This window comes from Cololabis saira, chromosome 21 (genome assembly GCF_033807715.1).
Source record: "Cololabis saira isolate AMF1-May2022 chromosome 21, fColSai1.1, whole genome shotgun sequence".
Lineage (NCBI taxonomy): Eukaryota > Metazoa > Chordata > Actinopteri > Beloniformes > Belonidae > Cololabis > Cololabis saira.
In genome coordinates, this window is record NC_084607.1 from 32,039,420 (window position 1) to 32,053,907 (window position 14,488).

Sequence of the window (14,488 nt, forward strand, 5' to 3'; positions counted from 1 at the left end):
TCTTGAGCGCTGTTATATGATGACAGACGGAGGTCTCTGGAGATTTTTTCATCCACACTGTCCAACAGTTGCATTTTTTTCACTTCCACTGAGCCGGTGGGTTCCCCCTGCTTTTGTAAGCTCTCCCAGTTCTTTTTCCATCGGTGAAACTCTCTTTTGCAACCATAAAACCTGGGCAGACTAGTTGGCTTTATTCTCACAATGGGTGCGGCGTGTGCAGCTGGTGTGGTTGCTATGCTAGCTGCTGCTGACACTGGGGCTGCTGCATCTTTCTCCTCCTTTGCAACGCTTTGTGCTATGGCAAAGTTTGCTCTTTTCTTTTCAAGCTTATTACTCATTAGTTTAAGGGCCTTCACTCTGCCTTCCAGATCAGCTTTTTCCTCCACTTGAATCCACATCTCCCAAGCTTCTAGGCTCTTTGTAGCTTCTCGGACCAGCTGTTTCATGAAGGTCATCTGTACTTCATAGCCATCTTGATTTACAGCACTAACCGGCATTGCAGCAGCATCCTCACAAGCTTTCTCTGCTTCCTGGATTGCAGTCTCCAATTCATCCTGTCCATAGCTTGACCATAGTCTGAATCGAACCAGCTCCCTGACTTCATCCAATTTTGACTGACAGTCATTAATTGTTTTCTCCAGGTCAGCCTCCTGTTGCTTGCTAAGATCTGCTTCTTCATCTTCAGCTTCAAGGTCTGCTAGTAAACCAGCTTTGTAGTCATCACTTGCTTCACAGAGTTTTCTTGCTTCACAGGTGAGCTTTCTAAACTCCTGTTGTAGTTCACTTTTAGCCATGTCTTGTGCTCCTCTGGTGAGGAAATTAGCTGCTCTGGTGAAAGCACTTTTAGCCAAAGTCCTTTCTTTCTTCAGTTGGCTCACTGTCTTTCCAAAAGCTTCCTCCGCCATTTTGTGAGGATTTACAATTTATAATCAAGTCCAGTTTTCCCTTCTGCTTCGACAGCTTCCTTTTTGACTTTTATCAGGCCTTTAATCCTTCTTCGTCTTCACTGTCATGCATTGGTTTTCAACTGACAAGTTATTTAGTTTTTTCAGTATTCAGCTACTGCCCAAACTTGACAAAGGCCTGTTAAACCATGAAGGAAGCAACGGGACAACTCTTTCCTTCCTTTCTCCAATTTTTATTTATTTTTTTCATTGGAGGAATCTCATCAGGTTTCAGGTTGAAAACCTTCGAACAGAAAACAGAAATGTATTAACATCACTTTTAAACAAAACATGCAGTATCTACTTTTTCAATATTTTAGACTTAATATTCAAAGTCCTTGTAACTTTAACATAAATGATTTTAAAGTGCAAACAATCATACCAGTAGCTTCTCCAAGGTTTGACCCAAGCTGAACACATGCTTCTCCTCTCTTGTCTGGAGTGATTCTGCTGGAGCACCGAAGGCAGGTGTTCTCAGTCACCTAATCAGCAGGGGATTTTCCTCTCCTCAGCAGGGAGGTGAGGCATTTCCCCACTCTGCCTACAGGTGGCGCTGTTACCCGACAGGCCCTGACCTTAAACCCAACAATAAGGGCGAATGGAAAGAGGGGGCTGCATGAAGGGATGATGATCAAGAAGCTGAAACAGGTCTGGAAATTCGGACTGGCGCAGCTGAATTAACGGAGCTCCTGTCGCATACAACCCGGTACCGGCTCCCCGACAGCGCGTGTGTGAGCGGGTCCAGCGCGAGGGTCCCGGGATGCGGGACCCGGGACCCGGTCCAGCGCGGGGGTCCTGGGACTGCCGCGGGACCAGCGCGGGGGGGGGGGGGTGACCGGAACCCGGGACCCGGGACCCGGGACCCGGTCCAGCGCGGGGGAGCAGACGGGGAGCGGGACCCGGGACCGCCGCGGTCGGGATTTTTAAAAGAAAAGCGTTCCCTAAAGAGACTTTTCCAGCCAGAGTGAAATGAAAAGGGCTGGATGGATGAGGAGATGATCAGTGGCTGAGACAGGTTTATGTGCAGCAACCCGGTGTTTTTTTAAATTCTTTAATGCAGAAACAGAATATGAACCTTTTGAAGGGTTTGATTGATGTGAAAAGTGAAATAAAATATCAAACTAAGTTTTGCTTCCGCTGTATTTTTAGCGCGTGTGTGTGCAGCTCCGTCTCCGTAGACGGCGCCTTTTGGGTCGGTGCGCCGTATGTGTGTTTTAAAACCAAAAATGACACACAAAACTGAGGGTGCGCCTTTCCACACAGTGCGCCATATGGTCGCGAAAATACGGTAGTGTCTGTGGGCGCATGTTGGAAGAGAGATGCACGGGACCGCAGTCGGTCAGCAGCATTCTCTTCCTCCACAGCAATGTAATGGCCAAGCGATTAATTTGGCCGGGAGCGGATGAAAACACTGCGGGAGCGGAACACACGGTGCGGGCGGTAATGGTCAGAAATGCAGCGGGAGCGGGATGAAAAAAACAGTCCCGCGCAGGGCTCTACCACACACACATGCAGTAAATGAGTGCGTGTGCGGGGTGTTTGCACATGATCATGACAAGAAGAGGAGACGGACACAGAACACAACCACACAACTTTTAGTTTTTGCCTGGGATGATTCAGAAGGAAGGAACATAAATAAATCATGCAGCGCGACGTCACAGAATCGCCGTGGTTCGATCTTATTAAAAATGAGATCGCATTAGTGTCTGAATCGAGATCGAGATCTAATAAACTATTATCGCCCAGCATTAATACATACAATACATACAATTTGACATCATAAAAAAGATTGATTCATGCTCACCTTATAAGTGTAAGAGGAGATTTATTTTTGTTAAGGTTATTTTGGTAATTCAGGGTTCATTATTTTATAAATATATTCTTTATATTCTGATGTAAATCAGGGACTATAATGACACTAGTCAGTTTATCTGTAGTGATTAGTCTGGTTTAGATTGGGCGGAGTGATACGCCACAGTACGGCACTAGGTGCTGTGTTGATGTTCTAAAATCCTACACTGTTGAGGGACATTGAAGTACACTGGAACTCAGCAGAAGTTGCCCGCGTGTTTATCCTACTCACGACCCGAAAAAGGTTTAATTTAATAATACAAATCATGTTTTAATAGCAGGAAAAAAAGACCGCATTTCTCACGTCTGCCCAGCCAATTCCTTGTCCAATCACGGCGTTGTCTAATCTTTTTTCATTTATCGCCACACAGAATGGCCCAAATGGCTAAAGCCTGATTTATGGTTTCGGGTAACACCAACGCAGAGCCTACGGCAGGGGTATTCAACTAGATTCGGCCGGGGGCCACATCTGCAAAAGGACTGTATGGAGAGGGCCGCACAATTTGAAAATGTGGGGGTTTTCAAAATGTATTTTGCACTCAAAGACGAAGACTTATGTAAATATAATACATTTGTATTATACATTTGAATATATCTAGTTTACATATGAATTATGTATTAATTGTCTCCAGATTTAGTAATTGTGAATGTTAAATATAATATTCAGATAAAGAAATATTATTTTGAATGCAAGTTCATTTTGAAACCTTGCATTGTGCAAACTTAATGAAGTTGATATTGACCTACTTTTAATAAAACACGCCATAATGACAAAGCACCACTTTCCATCAAGATTTCCTTATTTGAATATTATATTAAGCATTGAGCACAAGCATTTTAGTCCATAATAGCCAGTTTTGATGTTATAAATAAGCAACCAAAATATTAACCATAAGCTCCTTTATTAATGACACATCTGTGCATTATATCAGCAAAACAAAACAATCACGAATTATAGGAGGCTTAGAAGTTCCATCTGAAATGCAAAGTCCTCACTTATTCAAATGAAAAAAATTTCAGGCCAATCCTAGAAGCCTAATGATGTAAACAAGTCCTCTATACAACGGAGGTTAATAATAATGTGACAAACATTAACACTGTGCAACACTGGCAAAAAATCCGAAGTAAAAAACATCTCCAACAGAGATTAACATGTAAAACACTATGCATCGTTAACCAACTAAAAAAAGGCTACCAAGCATCTTAAACTTAAATGCGATATGCATTCTCTGCACACATCGCCCCTTGTGTGAACGCATTCCTGGCATGTCTGTCTGCCTGTGTGTCTGCCTGTATCTCAAGGCTGCTCATCAGCCAGCGGTGTGCAGCGGGCAAACAAAATTAAAATTGCGTTTAACACTGCTCCCTCACTCCAGCTGTTATTAACTGTTCGGTTTTTTCCCCACTTATTCCACCGAACACCGAAAGTCACTATTATTAAAAAAAAATAAAAATTTCAACAAACACCCCCTTTTTTGAAATATGACCAGGGGCCACATAAAAGCTCCTGGCGGGCCGCATGTGGCTCGCAGGCCGCCAATTGAATATCCCTGGCAGCGGCCCGCACCGTACGGGGCGCGTTGCCGTGTACCCTACGCTGTAGGCTCTGCGTTGGTGTAACGTGGAACCATAAATCCGCCTTCAGTGTGTGTTCTGTGTGCTGTTCTGAACTTCTCTGTTGTGCTCATTTTGCTGGGGCGCCGGGTCCCTCCGCCGAGACACAACTTTTGCGGTATGCGTTCATTGTTGTGTCTAAAAATGATGCGCAGTGCCCACCCAAACAGAAATGGTACAGATAATTTGTGATTTTTTTTTTTCTTTATACATAATATATATATATATATATATATATATATATATATATATATATATATATATATATAAAAACAAACACTCATAACGTTTTATTCCCCACTTCTCCAGCTAAACGCAGTTGCTGACCAGCTCTCTGCGGTGCGATTAACCCCAATCTTCAGATAAAACTAGTTTGTTGAGGAAAAGATATTAACTCTATTTGTAGCTACAGAGGAAAAAAATTATCTCACGAGGAAAACTAAAATATTGCTCACGTCTCGGAGCCTCTTCCGCATAGAGAGTGATACAAAACATGTACTGTATGTTGTACTATTATACAAATTTATTGAAACACATGGCGAGTCAAACATTTACCAAAGCAGCTGCCAAACACTCGTAAACAAGGTAGCCTAAGACGTGGGTTGTGCAGAACTGGGGCAGTAAGTCCTCATCGGAGCTCCACTCTTTGATAGGGATTTAGTATGGACCCAACCCATTAATAATCATTATTTTCTCCATATACCGCTCCCTGGCTTCCTTGTTTAAGGTATCCCGGTAAATTCCAGTTCCTTTCCAGCAGTTTAACATCTTTTTTTTTGCGTTCCGTCTGTTCACTTGGTGAAACAGAAAAGTAATTTTGAAAGTCCGTCCCGTCTTCTCTCAAAACAAATGTACGCGACGGGCACAGGAGTTTTCCGGCAGTACGCGCGGGTGCTCATGGGAAACGTAGTGTTCTTTCTGATAAAGCACTACCGCTTTTGTCCAAAGGAGCCGCCAAACTCAACAAAAGCTGAAAGTTACATTGTGCTGCTTTAAATTGGCTTCAAATCAGTCAAAACCAAATAAACTTCACCTCAATAAATGAAAGTTCACTGGAGTGCTACCGCTACCACTGCTGGACTGAAATGCCTTTCAATTTGGGATTATTTGGCGTTTGATTATTTACCCGCATATTTGAAATATGCTGTAATGTGTGAGCCAACCACAAAAATCTCTGGAATTTTGGTGGAATAATTTATTTTTTGTCCTTGCCCGGGGCAAATGACAATGAAAAAATAAAAGTAACGTTACGTGAACAATAAATCAGACGCTCCCTTCCATGCAGTGTGTATGTTTAGAAGTAAAGATTGGAACACGCTATTCACAAAGGCACAAATAGTCGGGTTTTACTAATATTTATATCTTACAAATGTTTTAAAAATTAGGAAAAAACAGTTCGAGACTCACTTAGATCATATCGCTATGTTGGTCTCTCCTCACTTAGTAAGTCAGAAAAAGGCATAGCTGAGTCATAGCTTAGCAGTAGCGTCGCTGTCTTTTGTGTGAGAGATCGAGAGTTCGATCCCCGCTGTATGCAAAGATTATTGTCAGCAATTTGTGTGTTTTTTTTTTTTTTTACATCAAAATGTGCGTCTCCGTCCTGCGACGACGCGCATTACTTTTCTCATACAAAAGCGTTACCGTGGCAACGCTAGACACCAAAAAGCGCGCCCCCCCCCTTCATCTGATTGGTCCATATTTGATAGTTCCTACTTTCTGCCATAACTTTTGAATGGTTTAATATAAAGAGTAGTGGGTGGTGTCATCGGACTCGGTTTTGAGTCCTTGAACATAATTGGTGCAAATTAGCCCCGCCCCTTTTTCTGATTGGTCATTATTTGATAGTCCCTATTCTCTGCCATAACTTTTGAACGGGTTGTGGTAAAGACATGTGGGTGGACTCATCTGACTCGGTTTTGAGCACTTAACCTTCATTGGCCTGAATTAGCCCCGCCCCTTCTTCTGATAGGAACTATCAAAAAATCGACCAATTTTCTGCCATAATTTGAATGGTTTGACATAGAGAGTCGTGGGTGGTATCATCTGCTAAATGTCCAGGCCTGAAGAATCTACATACAAGCTTCCACTGCAGCCTGAACGTGCACAAGGGTGCGAGGGCCCGTTCATCGCTGCTTGCAGCTTTAATTTCATTTTATTTTTTTCGAAAATTATGTTTTATTATTATTTATTATTATTACTATAGCGAAAATACCACAGTTTTTAGTGCCGATCTTGTCATTTGTATTTAGTTTTTTATCAGCTACACCTTTAGATTGGGCCGTGAAAATATTGTCAGACATTAAACCGGTCCGCGGTGCAGAAAAGGTTCGGGACCACCAAGAATTTCTGCCCAGGGGCCCCTGCCCTCTTAATCCGGGCCTGCATATGGGGACAGATAATTTGTATTACAAATAGTATAATATATTACAAGAAATAGCACTGACCAGAACACATGAGGAAATAATGCAGGAATGACATAGCAGCAGTTAAATGCAGCCTTCTGTAAGCTTTAAATATCCACTGGGCTTACATCAAATGCATCAAAACACAACAATAAAAAACACTTTTCTGAACTTATCAATATGATTCTGTCCTTCACAGGATAAGTAAAATGGATCACTGCAAAAACTCAAAATAAGAATATTTGTCCTATTTCTAGTTAAAATGTCTCATTTTTTTTTTTTTTCAAAACAATACTCGTCACTGGAAAAAACAACAATTTTCACCTGTTTCAAGTAGATTTTCACTTGAAATAAGTAGAAAAATCTGCCAGTGGAACAAGATTTTTTTGCTTGTAATGAGAAGATAAATCTTGTCCCACTGGCAGATTTTTCTACTCATTTCAAGTGAAAATTTACTTGAAACAGATTAAATTTGTCAAATAAGTTATTTTTCTGGTGATGACTCTAAATGTTGAAATAGCAGTAAAACCACATTCATTGATGAAATGACATAAGGGGGGGATGGCAGTTTTACAGGGGGGATGATTTGAACCGTTTTTATTTCAGGGGGGGGTGCCATCCCCCCTCAACTCGAGTACTGGGTACAACCAAGGGCTGTATTTATGGTTATTATAAGCCAATCGGGATCCCAGCCAGATGTTCTGTTTAAATGCATTGTTTTTTACTGAGTCACCAGTCGGACCGGTGTCAGTGACGGTAAAGGCTGATTTCTGGTTCCGCGTTACACCAACGCAGAGCCTACGCTGTAGGGTACGGCGTAGGCTCTGTGTCTTTGTCTGTTATTTTCTCTGTTGCCTCTGTTACTCTCCCTTCATCTATTTTCCGTGGCTCCCGAGTCTGGCAGAAACATTTCTTTATATCATGTTGTCTGTATTTTTTCTTTTTTTTGACGGCGCCATAGTTGGCTAGCTACAAACTCTATACATCCCATAATATAATAATATGCCCGCGCTCTCAGCAGCGGTACTCGCATCATTACTAGGCAACGAAGCAGGTTGACTCACACGTTGCAGAACAGCTGCAATTTATTTCATATATTGAACATATGTGCTAAATCTCTGTAAAAATAGATTTTCAACATGACCAGCTCACAGAGATTGAAACAACAGCAATACAAACAACAGCCAAAATCTGAACTTGAATCTGAATTTGCTCTACAAGAATTACACCATTAATCCCCACATCTTTTCAGTGGAATTTCTATAAACAATTTATGATTTTGTTCTGAGGGTGGGTAGCTTTACCACTTCACACTTTTGTTTTGACATATTGAGATGTTTTATGTGAATGTTTCTGGCTGTCAAGAGCCATTGATAACAGAACATGCTTAACATAGCACTCAGACATAAAACTCTTCATTGTTTCACTGCGAACATGAAAGACAGCACTTGACTTGAACTGAAAAAGGATTTGTCAGGTCAACCAACAACAGGATCTAAGTCTTTTTTTCTTTCCTTACAGAAACATAAAGCCAAAGAGAGAAAAAATAGGAGGGATAAAGTCCTCGCCACTTCACCAGGTCTGAAGGTCCGAAAGAGGATTCATACTGAAGAGAAGCCGCACACCTGTGATCAGTGTGGGCGAGCTTTTACCACGTCAAGTATTTTAAGGCGTCATCAGCGTATCCACACTGGAGAAAAGCCGTACAAATGTGATCAGTGTGGGGCAGCTTTTACCCAACAAGGTAGTCTAATGAGTCATCAGCGTATTCACACTGGAGAAAAGCCGTACAAATGTGATCAGTGTGGGGCAGCTTTTACCTTGTCAGGTCATCTAAGGAATCATCAGCATATTCACACTGGATTTAAGCCTTACAGATGTGATCAGTGTGAGGCAGCTTTTACCCGACAAGGTAATCTAAGGCGTCATCAGTGTATTCACACTGGATTTAAGCCTTACAGATGTGATCAGTGTGGGGCAGCTTTTACCCGACAAGGTCATCTAAGGCGCCATCAGCGTATTCACACTGGATTTAAGCCATACAGATGTGATCAGTGTGAGGCAGCTTTTACCCGACAAGGTAGTCTAAGGATTCATCAGTGTATTCACACTGGGGATAAGCCTTACAGATGTGATCAGTGTGGGGCAGCTTTTACCCGACAAGGTGATCTAAGGAGTCATCAGCGTATTCACACTGGGGATAAGCCTTACAGATGTGATCAGTGTGGGGCAGCTTTTACCAAACAAGGTAATCTAAGGAGTCATCAGTGTGTCCACACTGGTGATAAGCCGTACAGATGTGATCAGTGTGGGGCAGCTTTTACCCAACAAGGTCATCTAAGGAGTCATCAGCGTATTCACACTGGGGATAAGCCTTACAAATGTGATCAGTGTAGGGCAGCTTTTACCCGACAAGATAGTCTAAGGATTCATCAGTGTATTCACACTGGGGATAAGCCTTACAGATGTGATCAGTGTGGGGCAGCTTTTACCCGACGAAGTAGTCTAAGGAGTCATCAGCGTATTCACACTGGGGATAAGCCTTACAGATGTGATCAGTGTGGGGCAGCTTTTACCGAACAAGGTAGTCTAAGGAGTCATCAGCGTATTCACACTGGGGATAAGCCTTACAGATGTGATCAGTATGGGGCAGCTTTTACCCAACGAGGTAGTCTAAGGCGTCATCAGCGTATTCACACCAGATAAAAAATTGTCTGTGATCAGCGTGGGGCAGCTTTTACTTGGAGAGCTCAGTTAAAGGTGCCAATTTAGACATGTTATGTTGTTCTGAGAAAAAAAGAAATCTGGAGTTTTGTTTTCAGTTTTAACTGAAAAATGTGTTTAAATTAGATTCTTTATCAGTTTATGTTCCATTGTTACATCATTTAAATAAAAAAGTTCTTTGTTTGCCTGCTGGATTTCAGTTTCCTGCTCACTGCAATCTCACAACAAGACATCATTGTCAGAATATTAGAAAAGACTCACAGTAGTGCGTTTTTCATGTGATTTTTATCACCATACGTATTATTAATGCTGGATATAAATTCCCTCTGGACCTGAAATAATTCTAAAATGACACCATGACATCTGTATTTCGTTCAGCTGATTCACACTAGATAAGTGAAATCTATGTTGTACTGCCCTCATTCTGTTGAACAATTCCTTTTATTTAACACTACATTTTAATATTGAGTCAAAAGCAACTGAGCAGACACTTAAGCATTAGATTTCAGTGACTACCATGTCACAATCTGAAAAGGGACCAAATGAATAAAAAAAGCATTATTGCCATACAGTTTGTTTTAAGTTACTATGCTAACGGTAAACTTAATGGTAAATGTAATCAGAGCTTAAGTCCTCCGACAGTAAACTGAATCTCTCTCACTTAAGACACAAATGTAATGTGCTTTTGTTAAACAATATTTTTGTGTTAAAATGTTTTGATTCATGTCCCTATATTGTATGTCCTAATATGTCAGGAGGGGATCTTTCAGGTTGTGTTTTTAATAAAACTGAAAACAAAAATGAAGTCTGTTGTACTGGTTTCCCCCTAGCTTTATACAGTGCTCTTGGTGTTTTGTGTGTGTATTACACATAACTGTTATTTGCTTACTGTATTTTCAAGAGATTCAGATATTTGGGGCAGAGCTGAATCATCTTTGCAACAAATTCATCTACAAATGTTGGAAGCATGTGTGAAAAGTTCTGGAGGTGTTTCATGTGTGTATCTGAAGTCTCTGTCAAATCAAATTTGGAACTCCAGGTGCTCAGTTGGTGTCCAGATAACCAGCTTGCAGCCCCAGGCACATCACTGCCAGCTGGACCTGAAAGAATAAATATAAAAGACGGCTTACAGTTTATCTTAATGAAGGTTCATAAGTAGCCTACCTGTCACATTAGTTCATAGATTATAAGCAGTACTCGAGTTGTAAAAAAAAAAAAAAAAAAATCAGGGGGGGATGGTGGATTTTATCATATTGGGACAGATAATTTGTGCTGATTACAAATAATATATTACAAATAATAGCACTGACCAAAACACCTGCAGAAATACTGCAGGAATGACATAGCAGCAGTTAAATGCAGCCTTCTGTAAGCTTTAAATATCCACTGGGCTTACATCAAATACATCAAAACACAACAATAAAAAAACAGTTTTCTGAACTTATCAATATGACACTGTCCTTCACAGGATAAGTAAAATGGATCACTGCAAAAACTCAAAATCTTAACAAGAATATTTGTCTTATTTCTATTTAAAATGTCTCATTTTAGTAAAAAAAAAATCTCATTACACTTAAAACAAGACTCATCACTGGAAAAAAAACAACAATTTACCTGTTTCAAGTAGATTTTCACTTGAAATAAGTAAAAAAATCTGCCAGTGGAACAAGATGTTATTGCTTGTAATGAGAAGATAAATCTTGTCCCACTGGCAGATTTTCCTACTTATTTCAGGTGAAAGTTTACTTGAATCAGGTGAAAATTGTCAAATGTTATTTTTCTGGTGTTGACTCTAAATGTTGAAATAGCAGTAAAACCACATTAATTGATGAAATGACATAAGGGATGGAAAGGGGGATGATTTGGACCGTTTTTATTTCAGGGGGGGATGCCATCCCCCCTCATCTTGAGTACTGATTATAAGTAACAATATTTACCCACCTGGAGGTAGTATCCACTTTGCCCATTGGGAAGAATGAGATATTTCCCATCTTCTAAGCATTTCTTCACTTCTTCAGGTCGTCCTCTCATCCCTCAATAGCAGTAGTTTAGTTTAGTTTATTTAGGATCCCCATTAGCTGTTACACTTGGCAACAGCTACTCTTCCTGGGGTCCTCAAAATATCATACAAAATACATACAAAAACATTGAATTAAAAATAAAAATAAAAATACAAATATTGCAAGAGAGAACAATTCATTACAGCATAAAAAAAGTTAAAAGTTAAATTACAATATTTTCATTGTGTATAAGAAAGTCCTTCAGTCGTTTCTTAAACTGCCTTTTATCGTTAATTTCTGTAATACATGCTGGCAAAGAGTTCCAGAAAGTCATTGCCCTGTACATGACTGTGTTCCTCATTGCCTCAGTTCTCGGCTTAGGCATTGTGAATCGACCCATTGCAACATGTCTAGTGTTATGTCTGTGTCTATCACTAGTGTAATTAATATTTCTGTATAAGCATTCTGGCTTTTTATTTGAACAAATGTTCCTAAAAAATCCAGCCAAACTAGAAGCTAATCTCTGCTCCACAAACAGCCATGACAGCTTCCGGTGATTTAACAGTGTATTAGATCTAGTAGTGGATTTAAGAGCAAGGCGAGCTGCTTTATTCTGGACTATTTGCAATTTACGCAAGTCCTTTTTAGCTGCACTGGACCACACAGCTGGACACTAGTCAAGGTGGGATATCACTAGTGCCTGTATGACCTGGACAGCTGATGCTGGAGTTAAAAATTCAGCACATCTCCTAATCATCGATAATCCCCCTCCCATTTTCTTAGTTATGTTTTCAATGAGTGGACCATGTTAATTGACTGTCTAGTGTGACCCCAAGTAATTTTGTTTCATCTACCTGCTCAATTTCCACATCTCTCAGATGCAGACACAGTTTGGGCTTTGACTTGAGCATATGCTGTGATCCAAATACAATAGATTTGGTCTTTGAGATGTTCAGGACCATCCTATTATTCACCACCCACTCTGATATATATTGTAGTTCCTTGTTGAGAGCTACAGACAGATCTTCAACATTAGTAGCAGACATATACAGAGTAGTATCATCAGAATACACTACTACATTCATCCATACCGTCTGTGGATCGCTCCTCCTACAGGCCCCTACTGTCATTACACCCCCTGCTGTCGGTCGCCCAATTCATACCATTATAACTGTCCGACCCCTCCGTTTCCATGTGACTTTCAAAGAGCCACGCCCCCCTCCCCATAGTGTACTCTCTCCTCTGCCCAAAGCAGCTGCATATACACCACTCACCTGTCTCAAACTCTGTCTTCTTAATATCAGATCACTAACCAATAAGGCCCTTCTCATCTCTGATCTCATCACCGACAAAACACTGGACATTCTCTGCCTCACAGAAACGTGGCAACAGCCGAATGATTTCACCCAGTTAAATGCAACCACCCCACCTGGCTTTTCCTTTTTTAGTAAACCCCGCGCCACTGGGAGGGGGGGGGGGCTGGCTCTCATCTACCGTAAAAACATAAAAGTCACTGCTCTCACTGTCCCCCAACACTCCTCCTTTGAATGCCTAGCCGTAAAACTCTCTGGACCCAAACCCATCATCATTGTCACCATCTACAGACCACCAAAACCCTCCGCTGTTTTCCTTACTGAATTCTCATCACTGTTAACATCTGTATGCACAATGTCCCCTACTGTTATCCTCCATGGCGACTTCAACATTCATATTGACGACCCATCCTGCACCCTGGCAAACGACTTCACATCACTCCTGAACTGCCTTGGTATCACACAACACGTCAACCTCTCAACACATAACAAAGGTCACATTCTCGATTTAATCTGCTGCACAGACATAACTCCCGCCAACCTGACTATCATGGACTTCCCCATCTCGGACCACAAAGCCATACTTTATGACATCCATACCCAACTGCACAAAATCAAAGAACAACGGATCATCTCCTTCAGGAACATCAAACACATCAACCCCACAGATCTCTCTACCCTTATCAGCTCCTTCCCCAATCCCCCCTCATCCTCCTCCCCTGCTGACCTGGTAAACCACTACAACAACTGTCTCTCCTCCTCCCTCACTGCCCTGGCTCCACTGAAAACCTGCTCAGTTTCATTTACCCACTCCGCCCCCTGGTTCACCCCCGACCTCCATCAGCTCAAAACCACAGGCCGTCGACTGGAGCGACTCCACAAAAAGACCGGACTCACTGTGCACAACCAAATGTACTCCGACCACCTCCACCACTACAAAAATGCACTTAATACTGCCAAATCATCATATTACTCCAACCTCATTAACTCTGCCACAGGAAACAATAGAGTCCTTTTTTCAACTGTCAACCACTTACTTCAGCCTCCAAAAACCCTCCCTCCAGACATCTCCACAGACCAGTGCACCGCCTTCCTGGACTTCTTCAGCTCCAAAATAAACATCATTCACCATCAACTGGCCTCAACACGCACTCCCACAAATGACCCACCCTGGATAACCACCACCAACCAACCTCTCTCCAGCTCTCTCACCAATTTCACTCCGGTATCAGAACACACCATCTCAGAACTCATTCGTAAAGCCAAAACCACCACCTGTCAGCTTGATCCCCTCCCCACCCTGCTTGTCAAAGCATGTCTGCCATCCATTTCCCCCATGATTACTGAAATAATTAACTCTTCCCTCACCACTGGAACTGTTCCCCCAATCCTCAAACTAGCTGCCATCACACCCACCCTAAAAAAACCCGGTGCAGACCCATCCGACCTCAATCATTACAGGCCCATCTCCAACCTTCCCTTCATCTCCAAAACTCTGGAAAGGGTGGTTGCAGCACAATTACAGTCCCACCTCAATTCAAATAACCTCCACGAACCCTTCCAATCTGGTTTCCGCCCCAATCACAGCACTGAAACAGCCCTGGTTAAAATCACCAACGACCTCCTCCGTGCAGCTGACT

General features: G+C 41.8%; 1 protein-coding gene across 1 annotated transcript in view; it reads left to right on the forward strand.

Annotated features, from left to right (window-relative positions):
* LOC133421583 (zinc finger protein ZFP2-like) overlaps positions 1–10,330 on the forward strand; it is a 38,657-nt gene extending 28,327 nt beyond the window's left edge. Inside the window, exon 4 of the mRNA XM_061711235.1 lies at positions 8,333–10,330. Within this exon, the coding sequence (XP_061567219.1) occupies positions 8,333–9,517 (1,185 nt within the window). The 3' untranslated portion in view covers positions 9,518–10,330. The remainder of the gene's footprint in view (positions 1–8,332) is intronic.
* The last annotated feature ends 4,158 nt before the right edge of the window (positions 10,331–14,488 follow it).